General features: G+C 49.7%; 2 protein-coding genes across 2 annotated transcripts in view; one reads left to right on the forward strand and one right to left on the reverse strand.

Annotated features, from left to right (window-relative positions):
• The window catches only part of HTR2B (5-hydroxytryptamine receptor 2B), a 178364-nt gene that overhangs the window by 102806 nt on the left and 60077 nt on the right, over positions 1-15481 (reverse strand). The gene's annotated exons all lie outside the window — the stretch shown is intronic.
• On the forward strand, positions 5751-14116 carry LOC310678445 (uncharacterized protein C2orf72). Its single transcript, XM_083442425.1, has 3 exons — positions 5751-6880; positions 11149-11265; positions 12608-14116. The coding sequence occupies exons 1-3, from the start codon at positions 6262-6264 to the stop codon at positions 12697-12699; spliced, it is 828 nt and encodes a 275-aa protein (XP_083298551.1). The 5' UTR covers positions 5751-6261; the 3' UTR covers positions 12700-14116.

The raw sequence follows: 15481 nt of genomic DNA on the forward strand, positions 1-15481 counted from the left end.
CTTTGGAAAGAAAAAATAAATCGTCCTGCTATTTATTACATCTACATACCGCCTTTAACTCCCAAGTATCCCAAGGTGGGGTACATGGTTGTCACCATTTCATCCTCGCAACAAGCCTGCAAGGTAGGTTAGGCTGAAAGATAGATGGTGAGCTGCATGGCTAAGTGGGGATTCCAACCCAGCTCTTGCAGGTCCTTCTACTAGTTGGAAATGACCGGAAGACTGCGGGTTAGCGGAGGGGAGTTACCTGCAGCATGTAGCTTGGCTTCTTTGCTTGATCTGTGGTCAGATTCCACCTGCTCCGTTTTCTTGGGACTTGGAAGACGTGAACTGAAATCATAGAATTGCAGAGTTGGAAGGGACCAATTGTGCAGGCTGGCATGGGAGATCGGAGGAGGGTAGAGCTGCGGGGTTTAGGGAAGCAAGGATGCAACCTGGATACCCTGCCTGCTTCCTTGCACCAAATTTTGCCCACCTGATGCCGTAGAGATGCCAGTATGGGGCTGGTGAGAATTGTAGCCCAAAACTTATGGAGGTCACCAGATGCACTCAAGCTGCTATAAACCTTAGCAGGCAACAAGAAACGCTTTGCCTTTTGCGATGGTCTCCCCCTCTTTCATCTGGCAAAAAGTGGGAGACATCACCTTGCCAACAAAGGTCCATATAGCCATGGTTTTCCCAGTAGTGATGTATGGAAGTGAGAGCTGGACCATAAAGAAGGCTGATCGCCGAAGAATGGATGCTTTTGAATTCTGGTGCTGGAGGAGACTCTTGAGAGTCCCATGGACTGCAAGAAGATCAAACTGACGCATTCTGAAGGAAATCAGCCCTGAGTGGTCACTGGAAGGACAGATCCTGAAGCTGAGGCTCCAAGACTTTGGCCACCTCATGAGAAGAGAAGACTCCATGGAAATGACCCTGATGTTGGGAAAGATGGAGGGCGCAAGGAGAAGGGGACGACAGAGGACGAGATGGTGGGACAGTGTTCTCAAAGCTACCAGCATGAGTGGAAGACAGGAGTGCCTGGTGTACTCTGGTCCAGGGGGTCACGAAGAGTCGGACACGACTAAACAACAACACTTGCTCAAGGAAGAGGGAGAAAGGAAAGAGACTGGAGGCAAAATGACCGGAAAAGATTTAACTGGATAATAGTATGTGAATATTCTCTGCTTATTACTTTCCCTGCCCAACAAACAGCCAATTATGAGGAACACTCCATCCACGTGTAATGCCCTGTCCACAAATAGAGGGGGGGTCCCCCATCTTACCAAATATATCTGTGACATGGGCCCTTCCACACACAGCCTTCTAATTTTTATGTTGTTGTTTCAATGTGCGGATGCCCAGCTCTGTTTTGATGAAGTTAGAACTCGCAGGCCTGGGTCCATGTTAGTCTTGGGTTAAGTTAGTCTTGGCTCGAGGGGCAAAGTCCCACTGAAAGCGAAACAAACAAAAGGTTTGTAATCCAAAGAGCTCTCTGCCCTGTGTAGCTTGGCCCCTAGTCATAACTGACGGAGCAATTTTAACTGAGAGGCAGTTTTGGAAAAGCCATTCAAAAGGCTTCTGACCCCCTCTGTGCAATGCTAATGCTAACCAGTAAGTCTTGGCACACCATTCTCAACAAAGTTAGCCACTGCTTTTTAAAAATCCACCCATTAGGGCTGCAGGCAAAATTCTCCTCTCATCAGCAAACCGGAAAAGGAAACCTTGGAACCCATCAAGACCTGTTAATCAATGAAGAAAAGGTAAACATGTTTGATGTGTGCTCTGTCTCTTATGCTCACATTTCAAACATTGAAATTTGAAGGTTAGGGTCATAGGTTGTCAGTGGCAGGAAGCCAAGCATCACGGAAAAGTTCCTCACCAGCAAATGAATCCTCCATGTTGGCTACCAAGATGATGCCATTCCAGACGTTTTGGACTCAGCAGTGGAGGAACCCTCTCTGGCACCTGGGGCGGGGCAGCCCGTACGGACTGCACATGTGCGGCAACTGTATGGGATGCCACACATGCACAGTCTGTACAGAATGCCGCACTTGCGTAGTCTGGGCTGCTCCTTGCACGGTGACTGTATGGAGTGCGCATGCGCAGCAGCCCGTATGGTCACCGTCCAAGAGGCATCCCGTACGGATGGTGTGCGAGCGGTGCCCATATGGACTGTGCATGCCCTTGACTGCTCTACAGCTGGGGGGAGGCAGGGACCATCTTGTCACACACACCCCACGAGTGGCACCCCTCTGCCCCCCTTCCTCTGCCCCTGTTTGGACGACAACTCCCATCAGCCACAGCTATCCAGTGATCAAGGTTGATGGTGACTGTAGTCCAAAACCCATGGTGCAGCACACCAGTTCGGGAAGGCAGCATTGAAATTAATGTTGGCATAACAGCATAAATGGCTTCTATAAATGCATCTTATTCTACTGTCCAGGTGAGAAGGGGGAAATATGTTAGCCTATCTGGCTCTCCAATGCACATACAAGGATGATTCCTTCACCTCCTGGTCTCATCTCCCGGTTCTGTTCTTACTAAAAACTAAGCCCCCGGCAGAGACTTCTTAGTCTCTGTCGACTTAGGCAGCGAAAGAACAGCATGCTTGACTAGATCCAGCAGTGCTGTTCTTTTATGTTTCTCCAGTTTTGAGATGCGGTTAACCAATGGAGTTTTGAAAAGGGAACAGTGCGGTGCTCTCTGCTGCTATATTTGTCACTGATAGGCTTGCTTGTGTACCTGCACTTTGTGAAAATTGACCAGGAGTCTCTGCTTATTGTTGGCTCATTTGGAATACAGATGACTTCATCCTATGCATCTGGCAACCTTTATAGAGATAAGCCAGGTAAAAGATGTGGTCATCAACGAAGCCATCTATATGCAAAAGGTTATCTATTACCTGTGCATCCTTCTCCAAGACCCCGTGGAACCTCATGTTGTTTCAGAGGTAGTACCATTGTTCCAGAGCTCCAAGCCATGTCTAGACTGCCTTGTCCAAGTGTACAAAAGCTGCCAAGAAATCCTGGAGCAGAGGAAGACATATTGACACCAGTTTTTAAAGTGAAGTCTTTATCTGGGTAGAAAACTTGCTAAAATACCAAGCTTTTCTTTAAAAAAATAGTTGGGAAGCATGTTAAGGGACTTGACCATGTGGATAACTAGATGGCAGTGGATTCTTATGCACCAGAGAACTGAAAACTGCTAGTGCTTTCATGGGCAAGGACGTGAGTATGTAATCTTGAATAAATGTTATGGTGGAGAAATGGCTAAAAAAAACCACAAAACACTAAGCCCCCTTTACTCATTTGCATGCTAATACCCCGTTATTCTGATGATTTGAAGTACTAATGGTTAATCCCTCCAGGCATCAACATTTGTTGATTGACTAGGATTAAAGGCTGGTACACACTTTAGATGTTAGTTAACTTTTCATATGCCAATTGCTGGTGCTCAGAAGTAGGTCCACACACATCTCAATCCGCATGGATCTTGATTACATTCTCAAGGTCTGGTACACATTCTTTACACACAAATGAAACGCCTCAAACCGGTTGCATAAACATTGAGACTGTTTTATACACCAGTTATCACATACAAGTTCTAATTAAATCCTAATAGGCTGGTGGTTGGAGCCCACCCAATCCTGTGATTTACTAAGCCTAAACATTTAGCACCATAGATCTATTACAATATCTTTTGTGCTCTTCTGGAAGGAACCTCAGGCCTTTGAAAACTAAAGGAGCGGCAGAGATTTACAACAAAGGAGACATGAAACGGATTGCCCAGGAGGTGCTGCAACTCAGCTGGCTTGAACATGTGTTCCCGGCTTATGGATATGATCTGACACTCAGTTACTCCCTGTTTTGTTTTCAGAAGATCTGGGTCCCAGGTTCCGCTCAGAGTGGATTACACAATCTGGCTCCATCACCTCAACAGCTCATTCCTAGCAGATGAACCACACTTAACCAACCAAACATGTTCCTGGTCATGGGTGTAGCCGGCGAGGGGGGGGGGCATGGGGCAGCTGCCCCCCATCAAGTAAAACAATAGAAATATCTAATTAACTGCCCAATCGCATTGGTTCTGCCCCCAATGAAGTCCTGCAACAACAAAAATCCTGCCTATGCCCATTCTCCTGGTCCAGAATTTGAGAAAATAAAAGGCGAAGAGTAAAAGGAGTGGCCACTTTTGTCCCCAGGTGAGTTTACAAATTCAATGGGATTAAAGGTGGATTGGATTGCAGAACCTTAATCTCTCAGCCATGTTTCCCCTGTAGAGAAGAGCTCTGAGCAAAAATACTCCTGTGACCCAGACAGGACGGCAGCAAGAGAGTCGGGGTGGATTTGAGGTTAATAATAATAATAATAATAATAATAATAATAATTTATACCATGTCCATCTGGCTGGGTTTCCCCAGCCACTCTGGGCAGCTTCCAACAGAATATTAAAATACAATAACCTATTAAACATTAAAAGCTTCCCTAAACATGAAACACGTGCCAAATGACATCACGCACATGCGCAGAAGTGGCGAATCACAACCTGCGCGTGTACAGACGTGCCGCTGTGGGTTGTGTTCTGCTCATGTTGGGAACGGGCCTCTGGAACGGATTCCGTTTGCAACCAGAGGTACCACTGTACCATAACTAGACACTGGAAGGGCCTATCAGGAGTGAACATAGGCCACTGGTACCAAAACGTATGGGAAACCCTACCAGAAAAGCTAATCAACCAACCAACAAACAAGGACGGGACAGGCTATGGAGGATGCCTTCAGCCCAGTGTGGTTCCCCGTTATGACATCCGCAGCAGCACAACAGGGCAATGAGCTATTCCCTCCAACGGCATAGGAATCAATATGGCTCACCTGTCCTAGCAACCAAGCCCCCCTCCCTCACACAAATAAGCCACACCACCATCAACTAAACACAACCAAGCAAGCATGGGAACCCCTTGACCGCTCTCAATATCAATAAAATTAAATAAATACACAAACGCAGGACGTACCAATGTGATGCTGACAGAACCCATCCCTTACACTAAGAATAGGCAATAGAAGGGGGAAGAAACAGTACAGTCATGTTGTTGTTGTTGTTTAGTTGTGTCCGACTCTTCGTGAACCCCTGGACCAGAGCACGCCAAGCCCTCCTGTCTTCCATTGCCTCCCGCAGTTTGGTCAAACTCATGTTCGTAGCTTCGAGAACACTGTCCCACCATCTCGTCCTCCGTCGTCCCCTTCTCCTTGTGCCCTCCATCTTTCCCAACATCAGGGTCTTTTCCAGGGAGTCTTCTCTTCTCATGAGGTGGCCAAAGTCTTGGAGTCTCAGCTTTAGGATCTGTCCTTCCAGTGAGCACTCAGGGCTGATTTCCTTCAGAACGGAGAGGTTTGATCTTCTTGCAGTCCATGGGACTCTCAAGAGTCTCCTCCAGCACCAGAATTCAAAAGTATCAATTCTTCAACGATCAGCCTTCTTGATGGTCCAGCTCTCACTTCCATACAAGATGGACAGGTCATAATGGAGAGTTTTGACCAAACGTGATCCACCTGGAGCAGGAACCGGCAAGCCACTCCAGTACCCCTGCCAAGAAAACTCCATGGACAAAGGCAACAGGCATATAAAAGTACAGTCATACCTCGGGTTGAAGTAGCTTTGGGATAAGCATTTTCGGGTTGCGTGCTGCCATGACCCAGAAGTAACGGAGCGTGTTACTTCCGGGTTTTGTCGCTCGCGCATGCGCAGACACTCAAAATGTCATGTGCATGCACAGAAGTGGCGAATCGTGACCCGCGCACGCGCAGACGTGGGTTGCATTCGCTTCTGGATGCGAACGGGGCTCCGGAACGGATCCTGTTCGCATCCAGAGGTACCACTGTATCGCCATCTCTCCACCCTCCCTTCCCCCAACTGGAATGTGTCTGACAAAACTGTCTCTCCCCAAACGTAAACTCTGAGAAAAGACTATGAACTGAAAGTGGAGACAATAGAATTCAGGGGTCAGCAAACTTTTTCAGCAGGGGGCCGGTCCACTGTCCCTTAGACCTTGTGGGGGGGGGGCCGGACTATATATTTTTTCAATTCATCACTTAACATATATAAAATCCTCAGCCAATTAAGGATCTGCAAGCAAAAAAAAGGTGACTTCCTCGTGGCTGGCAGCTTCCTCTTCCTCCTCCTCCGAGAGGCGGTTCCTGCGGCGGCTCCGGCGACCCTCCTTCCCGGCCGGGGGCTGAGCTTGCGGGCGGCGCCTGCTCCTCGGCCGGCCTCTCTCTCCATGGATCCTCCGCCGGCGCCGCCGCATCTGCGCGAGTTCCAGGTGCTGGTGGATCGCGCGGGCGGGCGCGCGCGGCTGCTGCTGGTGGGCGAGGCGCGCGAGGGCGAGCCTGCGCCGCGGGCGCTGCTGGAGACCTTCGCCCGGGACCTCTTCGCCGAGCCGGAGCCCGAGCCGCGCAAGGAGCCGGAGGCGCAGCCCGATCCTCCCGCCGGAGGGGCGCGCAAGGTCCGCGTGCGCCTGGGCGGCCGGGGCTCGGCGGCGCGCTCCTCGTGCGCGCTGCTCTTCGTGCTTTTCAGCCAGGCGTCGCTTGCGCCTCTGCTTCCCTTGCGCGCTCGCCGGGAGCGGCTCCGCCTGCGCGAGATCCTCCGCGACGTGCGCAGCCGGCTGCCCTCGGCGGCGCGCCCCGGGGTGGTGGGCGTGGTGGTGCTGGGCGGCGGCGAGGCCGAGGGCGCCCGGCTGCAGCTCGACGCCCTGCTCCGCCAGGTCTTCCGGAGGAGGCGCCCGGCGGAGCACGACACCCTGCAAGCCGCCCCCTACAGCCCCGGAGCCGGACAGGGCGCCGCCGAAGCCCGCGCCGCCGCCTGCCGGGCGCTGAGAGCCGCCCTGAAGCTCCGAGCAGGTGAGCGCAGCGGGGCAGGCAGGCATCGCCCCGATTTCTTTTTGTATTTATATCCAGCTCTCTTTTGCCCAGGTAGCGCCACGGTGGACGCGCCGGATTTATGCATAAGCTAAACAAGGCTATAGCTTAGGGCCCCACTCCCAAAAAATTAAAGGGGAAAATAACTGGATGTACATTTCAATAATAATAATAATAATTATCATTATTATTATTTATTATTTATATCCCGGGGACACGGGTGGCGCTGTGGGTTAAACCACAGAGCCTAGGGCTTGCCGATCAGAAGTTCGGCAGTTCGAATCCCCACGACGGGGTGAGCTCCCATTGCTCCGTCCCTGCTCCTGTCAACCTAGCAGTTCGAAAGCATGAAGTGCAAGTAGATAAATAGGTACCACTCCGGTGGGAAGGTAAACAGCATTTCCGCACGCTGCTCTGGTTCGCCAGAAGCGGCTTAGTCATGCTGGCCACATGACCTGGAAGCTGTATGCAGGCTCCCTCGACCAATAAAGCCGCAACCCCAGAGTCGGCCACGACTGGACCTAACCGTCAGGGGTCCCTTTACTTTTACCTATTTATATCCCGCCCATCTGGCTGGGTTTCTCAGCCACTCTGGGTGGCTTCCAATCAAGTGTTAAAAACAATACAGCATCAGACATTAAAAATCTTCCCTTAACAGGGCTGCCTTCAGTTGTGTTTTAAAAGTGAAATAGTTGTTTATTGCCTTGACATCTGATGGGAGGGCGTTCCACAGGGCGGGTGCCACTACCAAGAAGGCCCTCTGCCTGGTTCCCTGTAACTTCACTTCTCACAAGGAGGGAACCACCAGAAAACCCTTGGCGCTCTACCAAAGTGGGCTGAATGATGGGGGTGGAGACACTCCTCAGGTCTACTGGGCCGAGGCGATTTAGGGTTTTCAAGGTCAGCACCAACACTTTGAATTGTGCTCGGAAACATACTGGGAGCCAATGCAGATCTCTCAGGACCGGTGTTATGTGGTCTCGGCAGCCGCTCCCAGTCACCAGTCTAGCTGCCGCATTCTGGATTAGTTGAAGTTTCCGAGTCACCTTCAAAGGTAGCCCAACGTAGAGCGCATTGCAGTAGTCCAAGCGGGAGATAACCAGAACATGCACCACTCTGGCGAGGCAGTCTGCAGGCAGATAGGGTCTCAGCCTGCGTACCAGATGGAGCTGGGAGACAGCTGCCCTCTGTCTACCAAACCAATTACTTTGATAAAATTCATATTTTGTTATGTGCAAATAGCTTGAGATATCTATTAGGTCCATCAATGACCATATAGCATATATTAAACACAAAAAACAGTGACAATTTGTTGTTGACCAAGGACAGCTTGAGGTATAAAGGGCCCCGTTACCATCAGTAGCTTAGGGCCTCATCAAACCTAAATCCGGCCCGGACGGTAGCCCACGTGGTTTTGCGCCCCCCCCCCCCATTCATTCCTCACAACAACCCTGTGAGGTCTAGCACAAGAGCATTGGCTTGATCTAGCAGGAATATCCCTTTGGCCCATCTTCTCCAGCATCCTGCTCTTGCAGTGGCCAGCCAGGTGCCTGTGGGAAACCGGCAAGCAGGATTCGAACACAGAACCCCGCTCCTGAGATTTCTAGAAACTGGGATTCAGAAGCTTTGCTGCCTCTTGATTGCAGAGCACAGCCATCAATCGACAGCCATCTCCTCGCTGAATTTGTCTAATCCTCTTTTAAAGCCATCTTGGTTTTGGCCATGACTGCCTCATGGGGCAGGTAGTTCCATAGATGAATCATGTGTTGCATGAAGAAGGACTAGGCCTTGAGATTCCGCTTCTCCGGGCAGGTTTGCAGTTCCCTTGCTCCGCGAACTGCCTTCCGGCCCCTCCAGCCACATCCTTGGCTGCCAAACTGCTCTAATCCCCCAGGATGGAGGCTGGTAATCTCCCAGGCTCTTAAAGGTGACCCTGGGGTCATTCCAGGCCGCCTTGGCTGCAAAGAGGAAAGGTATCTTGTTTCTTTCCGCTGGGCCCAAATCCCACGCATCTTTACTCACTTTCCCAGTGAGTTCAGTAGCACTTACTCTGAGAGAAGCAGAAGCACGCAGCTGTCTGCCTCTCTCCCGCCCAGGTGATGTTTATAGTCTTTTTTTTAATTTTAGTCATTTTTCTTTTTCATTCATTACATACATCTCAAATTCTTAACATTTACTATATCTTCCTCCCTCCCTCCCTTCCAAGACTTCCCCCAACTTGCGTTTCTGGTTTGTTTTTATTTTCACCCGCTTTGCTATCTCTCAACAGGAAAAGTTATTAATAACATAACATCAAGCCTAAAAACATAAAAATAAAATACACCATCATATTTCACTATCTTATAAACATTTTCTAATGTGAATGTTTATTTAAATCCTGCCATCAAGTCTATTGACCTTCTTTGTTTCTGCAAATATAATATGAATGGTTCCCAATCTTTTTCAAAGTCTCTGTTGTCTTTTTCTCTTAGTCTTTCTGTCATTTTTGCCAGTTCTGCATAGTTCATCAACTTCTCTTGCCGTTGTTCTTTAGTTGGTATTTCTCCAGTCTTCCAATTTTGTGCAATCAACGTTCTCGCTGCTGTAGTGGCATACATAAATAAAGTCCTCATTTCTTTTGGTATGTCTTGACCTAAAATACCTAACAAAAAGGCTTCTGGGTTTTTTTTTTACAAAATTTATTTTCAACATTTTCTTCAATTCATTGTATATCATTGCCCAGTAGGGTTTTTTACCTTTTTACAATGTTTCTAGTCTTGCTTCCCTCTTCCGGAGATTGTACACAGAGATATAGCTGGCAGCCTCTTTCCTGGGCAGGTTTGCTTTGGGCCCCAGAAGAGGGCACCCAAAATGATCCAAGGGGCTGGGGCATTTAAGGAGGATGTTGACAAGCTGGAAGGTGTGCAGACCAAGATGATCAAGGGCCTGGAAACCAAGCCTGATGAGGAACGGTTGAAGGAACTGGGTATGTTTAGCCTGGAAAAGAGGAGATATGATAGCCATCTCCAAATATCTAAAGGGCCATCACATGGAGGAGGGAGGAAGCTTGTTTTCTCCTGCTCTGGTGGGTAGGACTCGAACCCGTGGCTTCGAGTCACAAGAAAGGAGATTCCGACTAAACGCCAGGAAAAACATTGTGACGGTGAGAGCTGTTTCAAAGTGGAATGGACGTTGTGGACTCGCCTTCCTTGGAGGTTTTCAAGCAGAGGTTGGATCTGTCAGGGACGCTTTAGCTGAGATTCCTGCAGTGCAGGGGGTTGGACTAGATGACCCTCAGGGTCCCTTCCGACTCTACAGTTATATGATTCTATGATTTGGGGCTGTGGAGAGATAGCCACCAGCCTGGATGGCGTTAAAGGATTAGGCAACAGGACTTTTTTTTTTTTTTTTGGCAACAGGGCTTTTTGCAGGGAGGGAGCCAAAGTTGTTGAGCTTCTTTTAGAGGGTCCCCCAAAATTTGTGAGCTTTTTTTTTTAGGAGATGCACCTAAGTTGTTCATCCCCCCAAAAAAACAACTACACCTATGAATCCATGCAGCTACAATGGCTGTGTTCTCTTTTTGCTGTTGGAGGCACTGTCCCTGGAATCACAAATGACTAGAGTGCTCAAGCATAATAATAATAATAATAATAATAATAATAATAATAATAATAATAATAATAATAATAATTTATTATTTATACCCCGCCCATCTGGCTGAGTTTCTCCAGCCACTCTGGGTGGCTTCCAACCGAATATTAAAAACAATACAGTGTCAGACATTAAAAGCTTCCCTAAAGAGGGCTGCCTTCAGATGTCTTCTAAAAGTCAGGTAGTTGTTTATTTCCTTGACATCTGCTGGGAGGGCATTCCACAGGGCGGGTGCCACCACCGAGAAGGCCCTCTGCCTGGTTCCCTGTAACTTGGCTTCTCGCAGGGAGGGAACCGCCAGAAGGCCCTCGGCGCTGGACCTCAGTGTCCGGGCCGAACGATGGGGGCGGAGACGCTCCTTCAGGTCTACTGGACCGAGGCCGTTTAGGACCCTAAAGGAAAGCACTCAGTTCCTGCTTTCACCCTCCCCAGGCGCAAGAATCCCTTCATCCACCAGGATTCTTCTTGCGCTTCAGGACACCTTAACTGCCCCTGGGGGTTCTGGAGTGTTACTCCAGATTTGGCAAAGCAGATCTTCCTGAGCCAGATTATCCCATCTGCCGGGAGGTTTGCGCTTCGTACATCTGGCCTGACCTCTTGCTCTCTTCTTCATTCCAAAGACGGGGCGGAAGCCAAGCAGCAGAGGATCCCTGCCTTCCTGCAGTGCATCCCTTGGGCTCGGAGGAGTCGGCGGAAGGAAGGGCGTTTGGACGCAGCACCCAGCAGCTCCAGAGAAGGTCAGGTCTACTTGAGGGCTCTGTGGTGCAGTAGGGGAGGCAGCTGATCTGCTGCAACTTTTGTTACATGGGTGTCATCCCACGTGGAGTCCAGAATTAGATTCCTGGTTTTGGTTTGAAAGTCTGTGGCGCTGTGGGTTAAACCACAGAGCCTAGGGCTTGCCGATCAGAAAGTCGGCGGTTCGAATCTCCACGACGGGGTGAGCTCCCATTGCTCAGTCGATGCTCCTGCCAACCTAGCAGTTCGAAAGCACGTCAAAGTGCAAGTAGATAAATAGGTACCACTCTGGCGGGAAGGTAAAAGGCGTTTCTGTGCGCTGCTCTGGTTCGCCAGAAGCAGCTTAGTCCTGCTGCCCACATGACCCAGAAGCTGTACGCCGGCTCCCTCAGCCAATAAAGCGAGATGAGTGCCGCAACCCCAGAGTCGTCCGTGACTGGACCTAATGGTCAGGGGTCCCTTTACCTTTACTAAAGTTCCTAGCCCCCATGGTGTCTGGGACTGTGAGCCAATTTAGGTGCTGGTGCTGAGGTTTAAGAAGGATTTTTCCAAACAGGAATGTGTACAGAATTTTTTTTTGGGGGGGGGGGGGGAAGCTTGCCAGCAGGGCCGCCTTAAGCATATCCGGCTCTGTGGTGCAAAGATCCCTCCGGCGCCCCCCCCCCCAACTCGAAAACAAGGGGGGGGGGTAGAAAATGTCCTCTGCCTCCCCCACTGCCCCGATCCCTGGTGTGGTGGTGGTGATCAAGCAGGAAAACGTGCTGGCGGACATGCTCTCTGGTGTCGGGGCACCCAAGAAGGCAGCCCAGGAAGGCTGTGCGCCGCCTTTTGCCAGGAAGCAGGAGGAGGACAATGTCCTCTGCAGGAATCTCTGTCCTCCTGCGGAGGCTTGGGAAGGAAGCTGCATGCCCGCCAGCCATATAGTTGGCGGGGCGCAGCTGGCGGGTGTGCAAGAAAGGGGAGGCTGCTAGCAAAGCCGCGCAGCTCCCCCACTCGCAAGGGCGCCCCTGAGAGGCCGGTGCCCTGGCACAACGCACCACTAAGCCCTATGGAAAAGACGGCTCTGCATGCCAGACAAATTTAGGGGATGCACGGAGGGAGGACATTCTGCCTATGAAACCGTGCAATTCTGCATCTTGCTGCTTTCTGCGTTCAATTACCCTTCAAGGTCAAGAGTGCAGGTAACTGCAACCTACATTTGGCAAGCAGCCTAAAATATTTTCAGCTCCACGTTAAAATACTCTCCCTTTCAGTTCCTTGGCTTCGTTTTGACTGGAAACCATGATGGCCTTCCCTTTGTAACTGAGACGCTCTAAATCGGTTTTCCTTTCCCCCCCAACGTAGATGCCTTGCAAGACCCAGAAGAAGGTGTATCTTTGACCAACATGGAGCCCAACGGGAACTGTGAAGAGGCCTGTGGAGTTGTGGCCACTTAAGAAGTCTGGGAGGAACCTTCTCTTTGCTGCTATATCGGACTGAAGGAGCTGCCCTTTATTTGCCTTGTAGGAAAAGCATCACGGGCCCATTTTTTTGGGGGGGGGGGGAGCATCTGTTGGCTCTTTTAAAGGAGCTACTTCGCCTTTGTTTGTTCCCAAGAAACTTCACAGCAAAAGCCCAGAAGCAGCTCTGCTTAATCTCAGCCAAGTGAAGATGGGTGACCTCTTCAGCCTCAAGAATTACATAGGAACTACATCAAATCCTTGAGGTTCCCACTCAAAAGGCTGTGTCGTTTTCACGCAAAGTGGCGGGCATTGTCCCCTAGTCAGTGAGCATATTGCCATTACTGACGGTGGCTTCTCATTTTGGGGGGTAATTGTTTTAATTGCCTTCTTTGGGAAATAACTACCTTCAAATGTGAAATGTATGGTGAGGAAGTATTTATGGCCTGAATTTATTGTGCTTGGGAGGAAAAAGAGGAACGATTCTGGTGCTGCTTTTTTTTTAAAAAAAGCCCAAACCTTCTCCCTGTTTTCCAGCTTGAACTGTGCTTGCCATCGCAAAGAGGATCTGACCAGATTCTAAGTGGAGTATGTAGAAATCTGGGCAGCTGTTGCTTGTCTCTTCTCTGTGGTTGTGATAACAGTTGTATTGTATTCTGGATCCAGTACAGTTAGAGTCCAAAGTGCATTTGCAGTAAACGGAGCCCAACGTATATATTTTGCATCTACTCTCATCCTAGGAGAGCATCCCTAGAAGGGTTCCTTTTGGGATCTGTCCTCCTGTTCTATTGTCCTACAATTCTCCCAGACCAGGGTGTTCTAGGGACTGGCCTGCAGGGGCAGGAAACAGTAGTAGAGCTTAGGCAAACCCCCCCCCCCCATATTCACAAGAATGTGATGGAGCCCCCAAAACCTGTCACCCATTAAATGCCCGAGAATCTTGTTTCTACTGGAAGAAAATTGTCGCCCTCTTCTGCACAAAACAGTTCCATTAGAAAGCTTTGCTAGACTTTCTTTTGCACTGCAAACACTGACTAGAAAAGCCTTGTTGCTGCAGACTCTTGTAACGGGTGCCTTTTCCGACATGGGGGGTCCAGAGCTGAAAGCACATCACAGAAGGAAAGAGGAAATAATCAATTATTTTTTGGCAATGAAGCTGCTTGACGTGCTTTACTTGGGATCCTGGATAGACCATTATTCCAAAAGACAGTTCTTCTCCTGGCCTAACATTTCAAAATTCACTGTGAACTGTTTGTACTATAGACATGTGGGTGGGTTTTTTAAAAATAATATTGTGAATGGTCCATAATGTAAAATTTCAACAGCAGCAAGACACACTAAAATTCCAAACAGCTGCATCCCATCATATGTGATGTGCATGTTTCAGTAAAGGACACAGCAAGTGTGTTCCTCAGTATTAGAACTCAGTTAATTGATTCTTTTAACCTGATGGGTTCTGCAAGTTTTACAGTGCAACCCTCTGTAGGAGTTCAGTGGGCCCTGCTCTGCAGTAAGCGTGCGTTGCAGCCGAAATATCACGTTTGACTGATGTTTCTGTTTCTGTTTTGCCTTCGTTGCTGTTTTGTCTCTCTGTGTTCTCTATAAAACTCTGATGGGGCTGGAGATTATATCGATTTATGTTAATTAACCTGTAAGGGGGGCTTCCTGGAAAATCTAGAACTGACAAAACTTTCAGGGGAAGCTTTCTTGTGCAACTTAGGCTTAACGCATTGGCACATTTTCAGTTTGTATTGGAACGTTTTCCCCGATGCCCTAGACGAGAGAGTGACCTAATTTAGCGTCTCCTTGTATTTCGTAAACATAGCTAGAAGCTTTGAAACCGCCAAGCTTGGCTAATGCTAGATGTGTTTTCAGCTGGCATCTATTCATTGCTGCTAATGAACTTCACAAAACGGGGAGGAGAAAAACTCTGGAGAAAAGTAAAGCCTCGGAAATTCCTTTGCAGCCAACATCACCCGTGTTAACCATTTTTAAACCGATGGTGACAGCAGAACAGAGTTCTTTCTCTGACCTCCATTAGAGACTTCTGAGAGGGAGAGAAACATCACAAAATTCGCGATAGGGTTGTTGCTACTTGTTGGCCCGGCTGATGGGCTACTGTCCATAGTTGTTGGCTTTGTTGGGTCTTTTTATTTGCAAAGCATGCCTTGGGATAGCCAGCTCCAATCTGCAGCCTTCCAGATTTTTGGGACTACAGCTGCTTGTTTTGTCTGCTGGTCTTAGGCTGTCCATTTTAAATTGTTAATTTTCCGTTTCGATGTATTATGTTAGGGGTCAGCAACCCAGTGGCATAGCGTGGGTTGTCAGCACCCGGGGCAAGGCAAGTAATTTGCGCCCCCCGCTGCACTGTCCCTTCCCCAGATAGTCCCTCGCTCTCTCTCCCCACCGCACCGCACGCCTGGCACCCTCCCCTCCACAGTGGGCGGCGACCCGGCGGCTCGGATCGGATTCACACAGCCAGCACTGCAGTGAGAGAGAGTGAGTGAGCCAGGTAGGGGCAGAGAGCTGTGAGTGCAAGCGCGCCCCCCCCCCAGATGTTGCGCCCGGTGCGGCCGGCCCCCCCTGCACCCCCCACTCTACGCCACTGCGGCAACCTAAGGCCCATGGGCCACAAGCAGCCCATGGGGGTCGTTTAACTGGCCCATGGACCCCCGCTGCCCACTGGGTCGGCTCCCATGTGTCGCGCTAAACCAGCATGGAGCAGAGCGGGGACTGCCTTCTGTGACACTTGCCGGCTTCCCATTGGCTTCAGGAAGCT

Source organism: Podarcis tiliguerta, assembly GCF_965153285.1.
Source record: "Podarcis tiliguerta genome assembly, chromosome: 5".
In the NCBI taxonomy this organism is placed as follows: Eukaryota; Metazoa; Chordata; class Lepidosauria; order Squamata; family Lacertidae; genus Podarcis; species Podarcis tiliguerta.

Excerpts from the sequence above, each read along its gene's own strand:
- LOC310678445 (XM_083442425.1), top strand. The coding sequence starts at position 6,262 with ATGGATCCTCCGCCGGCGCCGCCGCATCTGCGCGAGTTCCAGGTGCTG. Across the intron at positions 6,881-11,148 it reads CGCCCTGAAGCTCCGAGCAG|ACGGGGCGGAAGCCAAGCAG; the intron begins GTGAGCGCAGCG and ends TTCATTCCAAAG. Across the intron at positions 11,266-12,607 it reads ACCCAGCAGCTCCAGAGAAG|ATGCCTTGCAAGACCCAGAA; the intron begins GTCAGGTCTACT and ends CCCCCAACGTAG.